Here is an 18,185-nt window from a genome sequence, read left to right on the forward strand (position 1 = left end):
CAAAAAAGTAATAATATGGTGTTAGCACAGCAATAGACAAATATATCCAATAAGTGGAATGCAATTGAAATCCTATAAATAAATTCAAGTATATTTGGAAACTTAATGTATGACAAAAGTGGCAATTCAAATCAGTGTAGAAAAGGTGGTTTATTTAATAAATGATGTTGGCATAATTGACTATCTGGAATTTAAAAAAAACTAGGTCCTCTATCACAATGTTGATGGTGTAGGGATTTAAATGTAAAAAAAAATAATAATTTCATTAGTAGAAAATTTAGGAGAATATTTGTATAAGCTTGTGAACAGGAAGATGTTCCAAAGTGAAATGAGAAACTCAGAAATCATAAAGGAAAAGACAGATAAATGTATGACTGCGTACAAATTTCAAATTTTGATATGACAATAAAAGATATGATAAAAAAGTAAAAAAAAAACACAAAAAATATATACTAGGAAAAATATTTGCAATATATATGACAGAAAGAGGATTACTATCACAAATGAACAAATTGATCAAAGATTTAAGCTTGGTAATTTTCACATTGTAGAGGTGACAGAAACTGGCTTCTTCCCAGAAGGAGGAACTGGGCCATCCAAGTGGTCAGAACATGCCAGTTGCTTTCAGAGCCATGAAAATGATCACAAGAATGACACAAATCATATTTATAACAACTCCCACCAGTAGACTCTCATTAACATCTCCTATGATAATACTTATGTTAAACATGTACTGTTGGGGACTGAATTGGGTCCCCCTCAAAAGGCATGTTTGGGTCCCAACCCCTGGGTCCTGTGGGTCTTGTGAGCCCATTTGTAAAGAGGACTTTTGACGATGTTTTTAGTTAAGGTGTGCCCAAACTAAAGGAGAGCAGGCCTTAATTCAGTATGGCTGAAGTCCTTATAAGCAAAGGAAATTGGTCACAGAAGGAGAAGCTATGGGGAGCAGCCAGAAGCCGAAATCACAGAACCCAGAAAAAAAAGAAGATGCAGCCATGTGCATTGCCATGTGACAGGAAAGCCAAGGAACTCCAAAGACTGCCGACCAGCCAGAAGATACCCACCCCAGGAAGAAGCAAGTCTCCTAGCCTCGGAACCTGTGAGCCAAGAAATTCCTGTTGCTAAGCCAACCCATTGTATGATATTTGTTTTATCAGCTAGGAAATTAAAACACATACAATTTGTGTATATGTATATGTATACACAAACAGAAATACACACAGGTATCTCTATATTTGGATACATTTCTGCATATGTCTGTATAATAATGTAATAATGTAAATAAAGGACCTGTAAGTTTACACATGAAACTGATCAAAGTGGTTCCTTCAGGGTAAAGGGGTAGGGGATCCAGATTAGGCACAGTTGTCCCAGGCGACTTCAACATTATTTGAAATGTTTTCATTTTTAATAAGGAAAGTGTATTTATTGGGTAATTAATATTAGTTTCTTTTAAAAAATGCAGCTCCAATCAAATTCCCATTGGGGTATGAATGGAATGATCAGGTAATTAAATTAAATGAAAAGAACAGTAAGTGTACAAGAATACTCGAGAATTTATAAAAGAAGATGACTAACATATCGTAAAGCTATAATGATTAAAACAACATGGAACTGGTGTAGGATTTAATAAAGAGATCAATGTAATAGAATCAGCAAGTCAGAAAGAGACTTGTGTATAGGCAGGGATTTGGTAACCAAAAGCTTCTTGTAAACAGTAGGGAAAAAATTGACTTATCAACTGAAAAGTTGACTTTCCATTTGGAAATAAGAATATAATTTTTTAAAAATTTATTTTTGCCAAACTGATGGGTGTCTGTCTCTGCCTACTAGCCTGCCTGCCTCTCTTTTTGCTTTCCTCTCAGTTGTTGTGCAATTGGGGTTTTCTTCACAAGTCTATTAGCGAGGCAGATTTGATTTCTTCACTGAAACAGTGCTACTGTGTCTATTTGACAGGTGAAGAAACTGAGGCTTGGGAATTAGTTACGTGACTGATCTAAGCACATATGGCTACTCAGTTGCAGAGGTTCTTCCATCTCTGGCCGCTGTCTTTTTCTGTTTCCCTGACTGCCTGTCTCTGTCACTGTCTTTCTCTCTGACTCTTGCTTTTCCCTCTTTGTGCCAATCTCTCTGACTCTCTTTCTCAAGGCTACTAACCTTATCAAGCCCCAAATTTTGTAGAGTTAGTTAAGAGCAAGGACTCTGGAGCCAGACTTCCTGGGTTCAAATCCTACTCTACCACTTCCTGTCTGTGTGACTTGGATAAGTCCCTTCACCTCTCTGAGCCACAGTTTCCTCATCTATAACAAGGGGATCACAATCCTTCCTACCCTGAAGGATTATTCTGACAATTCTGGGAATAAACATTATGTAACTAGAATGGTCCCCAGGTGTTCAATACATGTTAGCTATTCATATGTTATTATGACCTCAATGGAAATGCCTCAGTCATTCCAAGTAGGCATGTGAGTTCCCTGAGGCTGGGAACCATGTCTTCCATTCCAGGATTTTTTACTTAAAAAAATTTCATACCTACAATAAAGTTAAAAGAAGAATACTTTGATCACCCATACAACCTTCTTCTAGACATGACAAGACAGCAAGTGGCTGGAACATCAAGGGAACAAATGAGTGAGTGAGCAAGAGTGTAAACAAATGACCATGGGTGTAGAATGAATGAATGAATAAATACAACTACCATTATCATAAAAAGCATAGCTATATTTAGATAATTTTATAAGTAAAATATACAATACTACAGCTATATTGTTATATTACATTATATAATTATAACATACATGACTAGATTATATGCTATAATATTACAATATAATATAATTATTAGAGCTAACAATTTTTGAGCATTCACTATGTGAAAGAAATTGAGACCCAGTGGCCGAGCCAGGATTTGGATCTAGGATACCTTGCTCCCCAGTCCACCCTGAGGGAGTGTACTGCAATTGGTGGAGTCATGGGGAAAGTGTAGGTCCCAGAGCAGGGCTCCTGGGGCCCTGCGTACTCACTGTCCTCGCTGGGCCAGATGTCTACACGCAACTGCAGGTAAGGTTTGGAGGCAGTGGCAAAGGCTGTGCTGAGGTCCCAGTCAGAAAGTAGTGAGAAGTACGTTTCCTGCCCCAGCCGATCCCGGCCCAGGTAGCTGATCCCAAAGTTCTTCTTCCTGGACAGAGGAGACACAGGGAGGTCTCAGTGCCCCCAGTATCCTGGAAGCCCCGGGGACAGTTTCCAAAATGAGGTGGATAAGATAGAAAAGTGTTGGAAGCAACTCCCTCCTATATGCTGGATGTTGTGCCAAAGATTATGGGCAGCCTGAGGTTAAGTCATTTACACCCACTTTGTTACACAAACAGGGAAAAAGACACACATCTGCTTGTACCTGGGGGGCACACTGGAAACTGGTAAATATTGGTCCCCTCCGGGAAGGGTAACAGGATTAGTTGGGGATAAGAGTGGGAAGAAAGTGGTCTTCTTACAGCATAAAAAAACAAAATAGTCTGTATGTTTGTTATTTTTCACGACCAGAAATATTCATACAAAAGAGTCAAATAACAATTAAGAATTTAGTCTTAAACCAAGGGAATAGAATTGAGAGGCTGGAAATAATATAGCTATACAAACATAGCTATGGCTATTGACTTGCAAAAGGTATCAAGTCCACTCAGTGGGGAAAGAATAGTCTCTTCAACAAATAGTGCTGGGATCACTGGATAGCCACATGCAAAAGAATGAAGATGGACTCCTACTTCAGATCACATACAAAAATTAATTCAAAATGGATAAAAAATCTAAATCTAAGGGCTAAACCCATACAACTCTTAGAAGAAAACCTAGGAGAAAATCTTCAAGACCTGGATTCTTATATATGACACCAAAAGCACGAGCAAACAAATTTTAAAAAATAGACAAACTGGACTTCATTAAAATTAAGAACTTTCGTGCATCAAAGGATATTATCAAGAAAGTGAAAAGACAACCTACAGAATGGGAGAAAATACTTGGAAACCATATTTCAATCTGCAGAATATAAAAAGAACTCCTATAACTCAACAACAAAAAAGGCAACCCAATTACAAAATGAGCAAAGAACTTATATAGACATTCCTCCAAAGAAGATACACAAATGGCTAATAAACACAAGAGAAGACGCTTAACACCATTAAGTTATTAGGGCAATGCAACTCAAATGCACAATGAGATGCCACTTCACACCCACTAGGATGGCTATTATTTTAAAACTGGAAAATAAGTTTAATGAGGATGTGGAGAAATTGGAGCCCTCAGGCATTGCCAGTGGGAATGTAAAATAGTGCAGCCCCCTGTAGAAAACAGTTTGGCAGTTCTTCAGAAAGTTAAACATAGAATTACCATAAGACCCAATTCATTTCACTCCTAAGCATATACCCCAAAGAATTGAAAAGAGAGACACAAGCAGATCCTTGTAAGCCAATGTTTACAGCAGCATTACTCACAGTAGCCAAAAGGTGGAAGCAACCCAAATGTCCATCAACAGAGGAATGGATAAACAAAACGTGATAAATACACGCAATGAAATATTATTCAGTCATGAAAAGCAATGAAGTTCTGATACATGTTACAACATGGATGAACCTTGAAAACATTATGCTAAGTAAAATAATCCAAACAAATATTATATGATTTCACTTATATGAACTATCTAGAATAAGCAAAGTCAGAGAGACAGAAAATAGGCTAGAGGTAACCAGAGACTTGGGCGGGGGGGATGGGGAATTACTGCATCATGGGTACAAAGTTTCTGTTTGGGGTGAGGAAGAAGCTTTGGTACTGTATGTTGGTGATGGTTGCACAACATTCTGAAAATAATAAATACCACAATTCTACATATAAAAATGGTTAAAATTGGCAAATTTCTGTTATATACATGTTACCATGATAAAATTTTTAAAAAAAGAATGCATCGTAAGACATTTGCGAACTGTGCAAAGAAGTATATTGTGATGATCACTGAAACCACGGAAACATCCTAAAAACCCATCACTTTCGTAATGTTTGAGTTTGTTACCAAATGTGTGTACTCGTTCTCCAACAAAACCACCACAACAAAATATCACGCCTGCCCCCAAGAACCACCACTTTTCATCTATCAAAGTGGCAAATTTTACAGTGTTTTGTAATAACCAGTGTCTGTGAGGGTGTGATATGCTGCTGGTGAAAGTATAAATTGGTAAAACCTATCTGGGGAAGTATCTGGAAACATCCATGAATTTTTAAAATCACACACCCTTCATCTGGCAATACTACCACCAGGACTTTATCCTATGAGTAGACTTCCCCAAGTACTCCAAGTCACGCATACATGGTTGTTCACTGTGGGACTATCTGTAATAGTACAACAAACAAATGAACAAATACCCTACCAAACAACCTCTGCTGAGGTGGGTGGCCCACTGGCCAGTCCCCAGCATCCCCTTACTCACCCGTTCAAGTCAAAAGCTCGGATAAGGATGTGCTGTAACACGTCGAGTGAGGTGATCTGGGGGTCAACGGCAAAGGAGCGGAAGTCAGGTGGCAAGAAGCTCTCACATTTCTAGGGTGAGAAGACACAGGGTAAGCAGTCAGGGGCCACATCATCACGCTGATGCAGAGCGAGTGAGGAGCAGAATGGAGGGAGGCAAGGCCAAAGAGGTAGCAGGAGCAGATGGAGGGGGGCCTTTGGAGTGAGGACTCAGGTTTTTGCTCTGAATGAAGGGGGAGCCACTGGATGGTTCAGAGCAGGGGAGGGATGTGCCGTGACTTAGGATTTACCAGGATCCCTCTGGCTGCTCTGAGAACAGAGGAGGAGGCTACGCAGTAGTCCAGTCACCCACTCTTTCTTCTGCATCCCCTGAACTACCATTACCAGCAACATGATGATGTCCCGTGTAACCTCTATTAAAGCAGTCCTGTAGCCGCAACCAATCTAGCACATGGGTCTATAACACTCCCCTGCTTAAACCTCTTCAATGGCAACCCATCACCTGCAGGAGAAACCCCAGTGTCCTCAGCAGGTGGGCCTATAGGGCTCCAGATAGCTTTTCTCCAGTCTGCTTTTTAAACCTTAACACTCTAGTAGTACCAAACTGCTGGAAGTTACTTTGAACATATCAAGGCTCCAGGCCTCTGCTTGGACTGATCTCCCTGTCGATCATCCCCAATTTCTTCATCTGGCTCACTCACATCTCAGGTATCAGCTCTATTCTGAACCCCCCAAACCTCTACCTTAGCACTATTACACTAAAATGATCTGTTTACTTCTGCCCCAACCTGGTCTGAGCCATATCAAAGGCCCTTCACCCATCTACCCCACCACCCCTACCACCATCACCTTTAACCTCTCTGATTCACCTCCTTCCATTCTTCCCCCTCACTCTTTCCAGTTCAGCAATACGGGAACCTACAGAACTTGCCAAGCTCATCCCCACCTCCAGATATGCACATGACTGACTCCTTTTTATTTGGGTCTTTGTTCCTTCAATAACTCTTCTGAGGCTTTCCCTATACAACCTTCGCTAAAGCAACTCCCTAGCTCATCACTCTTCATTATTTCTTCAAGGCATTCATCAGTGTGCGAACATCTCATTTAGCTGTCTGTCTCCCCCGCCAAGCATGTCCGCTCATCCAAAGTAAGGACTTGCACAAAAGTCCACTCTCAACGCGGTGACTGACTTCAGAGCCCCTTTCTGACAGCAACAGCCGCCCTCTCCCTATCCCCCAATTTCTCAGGACCCCACCATTCAATTTCTACGGCCCCTCTTCTAACCCTACAGCCACTCCTCTCTACCCACAGTCTCCACTCATTTATTTCCTAGGCCCTGCCCCTCCATTTTCAATGTCCCCCGCCCCAAAATATGTCCCTAAGCCTACCAGCCATGGGGCCCGCCCCCACCACTCTGACCTCAGCCTCGCTTCTTAGGTAACGCCCCAAGCCTCAGGTCCCGCCTCCATTGTCGGAAAGCCATCGCCTTCCCCTCCCCTGGGATCCCCAAGAAGGCTGGCCGACCTGCCGCTGTCCTCACCTTGACTCGGAACCGCACTACCTCCCGCTCCTCCTCCTCGGCAGCCGCCTCCTGGGCCCCCCCGCAGGGCGGAGGCGCTCTGGAGCAGGCCAAGTCCGTGGACCCTAAGGGCATCGCCATCCCGCCGCCCGCCTCAGGACGACGGACCGTTGGCCCCCATCTCTCACACTGCGCGAACCCCAGAACGTAAGCTCCCGCGGCCCCACCTCGCGCCGGGGCGCAAGCACAGTGGGAGCGGCGCGACCCTGCCCCCCCCCACCGCCCCGCCCACTTGGCACGGTGAGGTGGGGGCGGGCTGTCACGTCTGTGCATGCGCCTAGGGTGCGGTTGTCACAGAAGTCAGGCGTTTAGCCTCACTTCACCTAGTGAGCAGGCGCCCAATGAGGTCCCGCCCGCCCTCATCCTGCCTTGGATTGTTTGGCCGCCTACTTCCGGACTCACCTACAGGTGTGTTAAAGTGACCACCTATTCTTCAGGCTACAGCAGTGGGCGGGGAAAGGGAGCTACCACGCGATGACGTCAGGCTCCAGGCCCCGCCCCTCTCGCTGAAGCTTCTGCTGCCGAATGATGTCATCTGTTTCAAATACCTATGGCCCTAACTTCAAATGAATCCGCTATACGGGGAGAAAAAAAAATCCTTTTTCTAGAGTTTTTTTTTTTTTTTAACAAAAAGTGAGCCCTATTGTGAACAATGACTGTGGTTAATTGTACAAATATAAGAATGTTCTTACATGAATTGGAACAAATGTACATCACAAGATGTTAATAATAGGGTGGTATATGGGAAAAAACCTAATACAAACTATGGACTAAACAGTAGTATTGTAATAATATTCTTTCATCAATTGTAACAAAGGTACTAAATCAGTGCTAAGTGTCAATAATAGGGGAATATAAGGGGAATGGGATTTTTTTGGAAGAAATGAGAATGTTCTTATATTGACTGTGGTGGTAAATGCATAACTATGTGATTATGCCAAGAGTCATTGATTTTACACTTTGAAAAAAAGATAATAAAAACATTGTGAGAACTCACGGAACTGTGCATTTATGATTTTTGTAGTTTCTGCAACTCTGTTATAGTTCATTAAGTAATTGACCAAAAAAAGCCATTTTTATGTTCTCTGGAAGCCCTACCTTCTTAAAGTTTGCCTTCATCTTGCTTAATCCTCACAGCGCTGAGGTTGGTCCTGTTACTAAATGGTATGTGTTCTGTAAATATCAGATGAATATAGTTTGGATGCCTTTGAGAAACTTTATGTATCTATCACAAAAATGCATAAAGGCATTATCTCCACTTTATTGCACAGTATCCATGCGGTTTGGACAAAATTCCCACAGCCTTTACAAATGTTATTTCTAACAAAGCAATCTTGTAAGATGCCTGGGGTTCAGCTACCGTTGCAGTGTTTTGCAGATGCTACCCTTAACGTCAACTTTCAAGAAAAGTCTGCAGTTCTATTTTGCTTTCTTTTAAAATAATTTGTTGCCTTGGTATTAATAAAGAGGCATCTCTGTTTTCTGGAAAGTATAAAAATAATGGGGAATTTTCCTCAAAAGCCAGAAGAGGGTTAATGGCATGTCTCTCCTCCTGTATGCCTGGAATAAACAACACCTATGGTTCTGCTGGATTTTCTGATGGCAACAAGGGGGTTGAGAGTCAGCTTCTCATTTCAATTATTATAGGGTGGGATGAGCAAACCATTAGTCTGGAGCTTGGAGTTTATCCTGAGGGCACAAGTTTTAGACAAGGGGTGTGTGTTGTGTCAGATGCCTCTGTCTTGGTTGGGGGTGAGACTTGGATGGAAAAATATGGAAGAGATCCAAAAGGAGCTCCTTGCTGTAGTCCTGGGGAGAAACTTCTTTTCATTTTTATTCATTCTTCCATTCCATAATACCAATCGTATGCCTAGTGATCTACATACATTCATTCATTTAATCCACATAACAACCCTATAACAGAGGTACTATTATTAGCATCTTACAGCTGAGAATAGGGAAGGCCAGGAACTTTAAAAATCACACGCAAGGTCAAAGGGGTAGTAAGTGGCAGAGAGGAGCCATTGCAATGGCTGGAAGGCAGGGCTGTCTTGGCATGTGAGGAACAGCAAGGAGGCCAGTATGCCATAAGTGGAGTAAACCAGGGGGTGAATCGTGGGATATGAGGTGAAATCGTAATTGGGGTGGCCTACATGGGACATGACTCCCAGGGGTGTAAGTCTCCCTGGCAAGGTGAGATATGACTCCCAGGGATGAGCCTGGCCCTGGCATTGTGGGATAGAGAAAGGCTTCTTGACCAAACGGGGAAGTGAAATGAAACAAAATAAAGTTTTAGTGGCTGAAAGATTTCAAATGGAGTTGAGAGGTCACTTTGGAAGGCATTCTTAAGTGCTAGCTAGAAGGAAATACCTGAAACTGTTGAACTGCAACCCATTAGCCTTGATTCTTAAAGACAATTGCATAACTATTGTCATGGCCCAAGTGGGCCTTTGCTGCTGAAAGGCCAAAGAGGATGCTGGGCACGTTCCAAAGCATGAACTTTTTATTCAGGGCTTACTTACAAGGAAATGGAAGTCGGTCACATTGCCTGGATTCAGGAGCTGCTCTGAATGGTGGTGGATTCAGAGCTAAATGTGAAGATACTCCGCCCTTTGGGGGGGTGGTGAACAAGCTGGTTTTAAGGGCTCAACATTCCAATGGGTATGAGAGCATAAGGTGGGAGCAGGGGTGTTGTAACATAGGAAGGGATCAATTGCAGTCAACAGGGAAGAGGGGAGGCTTTATAGATTATGTTGTACATAATAGTACCTCAGGGAGTTTCAGGGAGGAGGTAAGCTACAGATTACATTTAGCACTGGCAGCCTGATCCTACAAGGAGAGTAGGGTCAAACCTTAATTGTTCTAGGTCAAGCAAGCTGCTCTGTGCACAGGCTCCAAGGCCCTTGATGTAGGTCCTGGGCCCTGGGCTCCCACAATCCACCCTGTACCAGTTTGTATACATTATGTCCCCCCAGAAAAAGCCATGTGCCTTGATTCAATCTTGTGGCAGCAGACATATTAGTGTTGATTAGGTAGGAACCTTTGGATTAGGTTGTTTCCATGGACATGTGACCCATCTAACTGAGGTAACACCTTTGGTTAGGGTGTGACCTCTGATTGAATGTTTCCATGGAGGTGTGGCCTCGCCCATTCAATGTGGGGCCTTGATTAGTTCACTGGAGCCTATAAAACTCAGACAGAAGGAGCTCTAGTTAGCTGCAGCTGAGACACACATTTTGAAGACGTTAGGGCTGTTGGAAGCTGACACTGATATTTTGGGAACGCCATTTTGAAATGCAACCTGGGAGCAAGCAGATGCCAACATGTGCCTTCCCAGCTAACAGAGGTTTTCCAGGTGCCATCGGCCATCCTTCAGTGGGGATACCCTATTTCTGATGCCATAGCTAGGACACTTTTATGGCCTTAAGACTGTAACTTTGTAACCAAATAAATCACGTTTCTAAAAGCCAATCCATTTCTGGTGTTTTGCAAAAAGGCAGCATTAGCAAACCAGAACACATGCCTTCACAACAATTTCAATTGGCCATATGACAGACATTGAATCCACAGTCCATAGCAATACAGTGAACAGCAAAGTACAAGTAAACCAGTACATATGGACAGTAATCCTGTTAACAAGTGGCACATGGCCAAGTGTGCTGGTTTGAATGTATTATGTCCCCCAGAAAAAGCCATACTCATTGATGCAATCTTGTGGGTCAGACATATTAGCGGGGATTAAGTTGGAGGCATTTGGATTAGGCCTGTTTGCCATGGAACGCGCCCCACCCACTGTAGGTGGATAACTCTGATGAGCTAGTTCCATGGAAGCATGGCCCCACCCATTCAGGGTGGGCCTTGATCAGTGGAGCCATATAAATGAGCTGACAGACAGAGGGAACTCAGTGCAGCTGTGAGTGAAGTTTTGAAGAGGAGCTACAGCCAAGAGGGACACTTGGAAGAAAGCACAGGAGCTGCAGATGAGAGACAGTTTGAAGACGGCTGGAGAAGCTGAGAAGAGGACAAATATTCCAAGTGCAACTAAGCGTGACCATTTTTGAGGAACTGCAGCCTAGAGAGGGACGGTCCTGGGAGAAAAGCCGTTTTGGAAAACCAGAACTTTGGAGCAGATGCCAGCCAGGTGCCTTCCCAGCTAACAGAGGTTTTCTGGACACCACTGGCCATCCTCCAGTGAAGGTACCCGATTGCTGATGTGTTATCTTGGACACTTTATGGCCTTAAGACTGTAACTGTGTAAGCAAATAAGCCCCCTTTTATAAAAGCCAGTCCAGCTCTGGTGTTTTGCATTCCGGCAGCATTAGCAAACTAGAACACCAAGTTAAACAATTAAAACATTTGGACAAAGGATCATCAGGTAAATGCTTATTATTTTGTTTATGATCTTGCATGTGACTAAGGGCTTATGTTACATTTTGTGAGTTATCAGGTATATATACACAACACTGAATATTAATTAAAGCACAGGCACCAACTTATGCAGTGGTTACAATAACCAAAGCTATTCTGTTTCCTAAGACAACTTTCTTAAGTTGTGTAACTTCATCATTAAGCAATGATATAGCTAATTTTGACACATGGAGTGCTTGCACGGTATGATTAGCTAAAGCAGCTACTTGTTTTTCCATTACTATGGTGTCACCACCCGGGGCTAAAATTGCTAAAGGATAAAACCACCAGGCAGTCCATTTTATTCTGTATCTAGTTTTTACCATTTCCCAATTGCTGGGTGTATGTGGTAAAATGTCACAGAAGGTAGCAGGCATGTAGGGTTGCCCCCAGGTGCATCGTCCAATCCAGTCGTAGGGCAGGTAGGGCCAGCCATTCTGCCTGCAGGTCCAGAGCCATCCCTTAGGGGATGAACAAATTCCCGTGGCTAATGCTAACCATTTTGTCACTGAAAATAACTATTCTTTTGTAGGCTGATGGTCATGCCTCAGAGTTCAGGAGGCAGCCATCCCATTTATTTGTATCCTTCAATATGTTCCATACAAACTGGAGCCACTTTATCTCTGCTTACAGTCTTGGCAGTGAGCCATCCTAAACCATCATGTACTGAATACCCAAATATAGGCCAGGGCTTATTAATTTGTTCCTGGACCAGGGAATATATGTAAGAATAAGATTCAGTCTTGGAGGGAAAAATATTTGGTGATGCAGAGAAAGGGAAGAAGCCTTTCCACACTTGCCGTTGGTGAGTGTGTTGCCACATCAGCATGGTGTCCCAAGTCGTCTGGTTGGCAGGAGCAAGAGTCCACAGGAGGCCGGTGGTGCCAGACAATGGCAATTCAGTGCATACCCAGCATTGAGACCTTGTTATGTGTGGAGGTTACTGCAGATGCCCACTGTAGAAATGTATTTCCTACAGTGCCATGGACAAAAAGAAAGATGTTTATGGGGTACAATAAGAGGCAGAACTTGGTGGTCTAACGATATACAAGCTACATTTCCATCAGTGGATAACAGTGTCCTAGGTAAGGGGTCATTATTAGGGGGTCTTAAATACCATATCTTTTCCCCTTGGGGTTGCAAGGACTCCCAGGGTTTGCATCCATGGTTAACTTAGGCATAATAAGAGTCCATAATGTCATACATACAGTACTTTGAGGTATAGGGGGCCCCGGGTTAGCAATGTATAAAACCTTTGGCATTTTTTAAATAAATTGTGGTCTAATATTTAGGTTTGGGGTGATCCCAACCCCCCATAGGCTTAGGACACCCAGCCACTGAGGCTGCATTGGCCCAAACCAGGGCCAAACGACCTTATTTCCCCCAATTTCTAGTGCTTGTGGCACAGGCAAGAGTAAATTGTTACCGTTACCTTGCTGTTGTTGCAAGGTAAAGGTCCCTTTACCTGAATCCGCAAAGGTTGCATGGGCCCAGTGGTTACCATCTCAACTGGAGCACGGGCAGCTACCCTAGGCCTGGAGTTGATATTGATTAGTGTTGAATACAGTTGTTGAGTGTATTGCTGTAGGGAATTTTTATCATCCTTCAAGTGTTCTTTTAAAAGGCTGTTCATTCTCTCAATCAACCCTGCCAGTGGGCAGGTGGAATGTCCAGAGGACAACAATGCTCGTCAGCCCAGGCTTGGGTTAGGTGCTCAGGAAACGGGGTCCCTCTATCATTGTCCACATGTATGGGGACCCTGAAGAATGCACTCAATTTTTCTAGGCTATGTACTACAGCCCAATGGTTGGACTTGCCCACTGGGAAGTAGCAGTCCTGTAGCCATATCTACCATGGTGAAGGCAGATTTTGCCCCTTTGGACAGAGGAAGGGGGCCAATATAATCTACTTGCCACTAGGTGACAGGGATCTGGTCTTGGCCAATGTGTCCAAGTCAGTGAGGAAGCATTCTGGGCCATCAGAGAGAGTAGGAGGGGCAAGCATCCACTACTTCTTTTAATTGGTGTCTGGTGATGGGTAGTTGAAACTGCTGCACCAGCCTCCGCAGGGTCTGATATCCTCAGTGCCCTGTTTTCTGATGCAGCCACTCAGCAGCTTCAGGCGTTGTTGGTACTAGGCTGTGGATTTTTGCTAGGGCGTTGGCTTCTATGTTACCTCATAATGAATTGGTGTTGTGGGTAGAGACATGAAAAATGGTTACCTTGCATTTGTGGCAAGCAGTCCAGATGTCTTCCCACTTTTCTTTTCCCCAGAGTGGACGACCGACCACTGTCCATTGTTCTTGCTTCTCGGCTGCCATCCATAGTTAAGCCCCAGTTCACAGCCCAGCTGTCTGTACAGTCAAAGCGTCCCCTGGTTCGTGGACAATGACCATTCATACAGCCTACAGCTCAGCCCACTGGCTGCTTTGCGAAGTTCCAGTCTCCCACCAGATGCATCCTCCTTCCCCATAATGTTGACACCTGTTTCCAGTATAAACAAGTTAGGGTGGTCACTGCCCAGATATCCCTGTTGACTGAGACAGTGATCAAACAGGAGAGAGGGGTAGCAACTGACAAGATAGGATTTAAGAAAGGATTACGGATACTGAATCTTTATATATGTATATTTAGTTTCTGGGGTACTACAATAGCTAGAAGGAAATAACTGACATGGCGGAACTGTAACCCATAACATACTTTGAAATTTGCTCTATAGCTACTTGTTAAATCGAGTTTGAAAGTTATCACCTTTCTGTATACAGTTATATTTCACAATAAGGAAATAACTGAAATTGTGGAACTGTGACCCACAATATTCTTTGAAATTTTCTAGCTACTTGTTTAATCATACTTTGAAAGTTATCACTTTTCTGTATATATGCCATATTTCATAATAAAAAATGTAAAAAAAAAGCACATGAAAAGATGTTCATCTTCATTAGCTATTAGGGAAATGCCAATGAAAACCATAATGAGATATCATCTCACACCTATAAGAATGGTCACTATAAAACAAACAGTAATCTGCAAATGTTGGAGAGGATGTGGAGAAATTATGTTCTAGTTTGCTAATGCTGCCAGAATGCAAAAACACCAGAAATGGACTGGCTTTTATAAAGGGGGTTTATTTGGTTACACAGTTACAGTCTTAAAGCCATAAAGTGTCCAAGGTAACACATTAGCAATTGGGTACCTGGCCAATGGTGTCCAGGAAACCTCTGTTAGCTGGGAAGGCACATGGCTGGCGTCTGCTCCAAAGTTCTGGTTTCAAAATGGCTTTCTCCCAGGACATTCCTCTCTAGGTTGCAGTTCCTCAAAAATGTCACTCTTAGTTGCACTTCGGATATATGCCCTCTCTCAGCTTCTCCAGAGCAAGAGTCTGCTTTCAAGGGCTGTTTTCAAACTGTCTCTCATCGGCAGCTCCTGTGCTTTCTTCCAAGTGTCCCTCTTGGCAGTAGTTCCTCTTCAAAACATCACTCACAGCTGCGCTGAGTTCCCTCTGCCCGTCAGCTCATTTATATGGCTCCACTGATCAAGGCCCACCCTGAATGGGTGGGGCCACACCTCCATGGAAATATCTCATCAGAGTTATCACCTACAGTTGGGTGGGGCGCATTTCCATGCAAACAACCTAATCCAAATGCTCCAACTTAATCCCCACTAATATGTCTGACCCACAAGATTGCATCAAAGAATATGGCTTTTTCTGGGGGACAAAATACATTCAAACCAGCACAAATTAGAATACTTATTCACTGCTAGTGGGAATGTAAAATGATGCAGCCACTGTGGGAGACATTAGAAAACTAGATATCGAATTACCCTTTGATCCAGCAACTGCACTTCTTGGTGTATACCAAGAAGATCTGAAAGCAGTGACGCCAACAGATAACTGCATGCCAATGTTCATAGCAGCATTATTCACAATTGCCAAGAGATGGAAAGAATCCACTTCAACAGAAGAGTGGATAAATAAAATGTGGTATACACATACAATGGAATACCATGCATCACTAAGGTAGAATGAGATCCTGAAACATGGGCAACATGGATGAATCTTGAGAACATAATGCTGAGTGAAATAAGCCAGACAGAAAAGGACAGGTATTGTATGATTTCAGTGATATGAACCACCTAGAAAATATAAACTGAGAGTTTTAAAATGTAGAATATAGGTACTTAGAGATAGATGGAGGCTAGAGAAGGGGGAGTGGTTACCTAATACGTACAAAATGGTTAATGAGGTTGAACTTACATGTTTGGGAAAGGATAGAGGTGATGGTAGCTCATTCTTGGGATTGTAAGAAATAGTAACGTATTGTAGGTGAATTTGATTGAAATTGGTTGTTTCAATTCATGTATGTAAATAAGTTACTGCATGAATCACTACAAATATTTAAAAAAAATAGAGTATAGGCGAAAAAACAAAGCTGTTGCAAACTGTGGACTATGTGTAACAGTAATATTTTAACATTCTTTCATCAATAGTAACAAATGTAGTATACCAATACTATGGATAGACAATCAGGGGGTGGGGTGGGATAAGGGATAGGAGAGGATTTGGGTTTTATTATTTTATTATTTCTGTTCTGGAGTAATGAACATGTCCTAAAATCAATCACAGGGATGTATGCACAACTATGTGATGATATTGTGAGCCAGTGATTGTATACTTTGGATGGTTTGTGTGGTGTGTACATATATCTTAATAAATTGGAAAGAAAAAGTAATTGGGGTGAGATCAAGCAGAGTCTTGGCCTCATAGTGAGTGTGCTGGTTTGGATGTATTATGTCCCCCAAAATGCCATTATCGTTGATGCAATCTTGTGTGGGCAGACGTATTAGTATTGATTAGATTGTAATTCTTTGATTGGGTTGTTTCCATGGAGATGTGAGCCCCCCAACTGTGAGTGGTAACTCTGACTGGATAATTTCCATGTAGGCATGGCCCCACCCATTCAGCTTGGGCCTTGATTAGTTTACTGGAGCACTACATAAGCTCAGACAGGAGTGAGCTTGCTATAAACAAGAGGGACACTTTGAAGAATGCACAGGAGCTGAGAGAGTAGCTGCAGATGAGAGACAATTTGAAGATGGCCGTTGAAAGCAGATTTTTGCTCTGGAGAAGCTAAGAGAGATAAACGCCCTAAGAGCAACTGAGAGTGACATTTTGAAGAGGAGCTGCAGCGTAGAGAGGAATGTCCTGGGAGAACGCCATTAGGAAATGCAACCTAGGAGCAAGTGGATGCCAGCCACGTGCCTTCCCAGCTAACAGAGATTTCCTGGACGCCAATGGCCATCCTTCAATGAAGTTACTCTATTGATGCCTTACCTTAGGCACTTTATGGCCTTAAGACTGTAACTGTGTAACCAAATAAACCCCCTTTATAAAAGCCAATCCATTTCTGGCAGCATTAGCAAACTAGAATAGTGAGACATTTAAGAAAAGGTAGACTCTTAGCACAAACAGAGCCAGGATTTGAACTGAAGTCCTGCTCAACACAGGTCACCTGGCGCCAGTCTACTGGTATCCACAGTTTTCTTATTCATTATTTGCCTTCTCCTAAAAGTTCATCAAATAGCCAAGGTGAATGATAGGGAGACTAGGGTGTGAGTGATGAGGAGTCTGTGGTTGAGTGATGAGGGAGCCTGTAGGGTGAGTGGTGGAGGGGCTGTGGAGTGATGGAAGTTTGTGTATGGGGGAATGATTGAGATCTCTGTGGTGACTGAAGGTCTTTGAGGTGAGTATTGGGGATTGATTGAGATGAGTGATGGCAGCTGTGGGGGTGAGTGTTGGGGTTCCTCTGGGTTGAGAGATGGGTGGTCTGTGGGTGAATGAGGAGTCTGTGGGTGAGTTATGTGAGGTCTGAGGGGTGAGTGATGGGGATTTGTAGGGTCAGTGATGGGGGATCTGTGAGCTGAATGATGAGGGGGTCTGTGGAGTGAATGATGAGTGTTCTGTGAGATGAATACTGGGGGATCTGTGGAGTGTGCAGTGGGTTCTGTGAGCTGAATAATTAAGAATCAGGTCAATTATGGCATTTGTCTGGTGAGTGATGGGGTCTATGGGGTGAATGATGGAGGACTGTGAAGTGATAGTTTTGTGGAGTGAGGGATAGGTGGTCTGTGGGGGAACGATTAGTCTCTGGGGTATGTGATGGAAGGTCTTTAAGGTGAATTGGGGAGTGATCAGGGTGAGTGACGGGGGTTCTGCAGGATGAGGGGTGGGGGGGTCTGCAGAGTAAGTGATGGGGGTTTGTGGGGTGAGTGATAGGTCTGTGGGATAAGTGATAGAAGGTCTGAGTGGGGTGGGTGATAAGAGGTCTGTAGGGCCAATGCTGGGGCATTAGAGGGGTGATAGGGAATGTGCAGGGTGAGTGATGGGGACAGTCCATGGGGTTGAGTGTTGGGGAGTCTGTGTGGTAAATGATGGGACGATCTGTTAAGTCTATGACTGGGGAGCCTGTATGGTAATAGGGGATCTGTGGGGTGAATGATGGGGGTCTATGGGGCAAGGGACTGGGATTATGTGGGGTGAATTATGATATCTGTTGAACAAGTGATGGGGTATATGGAACTGATGGAGGACTGAAGTGAGTGATGTGGGGGTCTGTGGAATGAGTGATGAGGTATCTGTGGGGGGAGTGTTGAGCTGTGTGGGGTGAGGGATGGGGGGTCTGTTGGG

At 43.4% G+C, this 18,185-nt stretch overlaps 1 protein-coding gene across 1 annotated transcript; it reads right to left on the minus strand.

Moving 5' to 3' along the window:
• Positions 1–2,850: 2,850 nt before the first annotated feature.
• On the minus strand, positions 2,851–7,192 carry LOC119525864 (TBC1 domain family member 25-like). The gene is made up of 3 exons (XM_037824664.1): positions 7,053–7,192; positions 5,475–5,584; positions 2,851–3,178 (listed from the first exon to the last, which is right to left on the minus strand). The coding sequence occupies exons 1-3, from the start codon at positions 7,170–7,172 to the stop codon at positions 2,869–2,871; spliced, it is 540 nt and encodes a 179-aa protein (XP_037680592.1). The 5' UTR covers positions 7,173–7,192; the 3' UTR covers positions 2,851–2,868.
• Positions 7,193–18,185: the final 10,993 nt, after the last annotated feature.

Source organism: Choloepus didactylus (assembly GCF_015220235.1).
Source record: "Choloepus didactylus isolate mChoDid1 chromosome Y unlocalized genomic scaffold, mChoDid1.pri SUPER_Y_unloc1, whole genome shotgun sequence".
NCBI classification, from domain to species: Eukaryota; Metazoa; Chordata; class Mammalia; order Pilosa; family Megalonychidae; genus Choloepus; species Choloepus didactylus.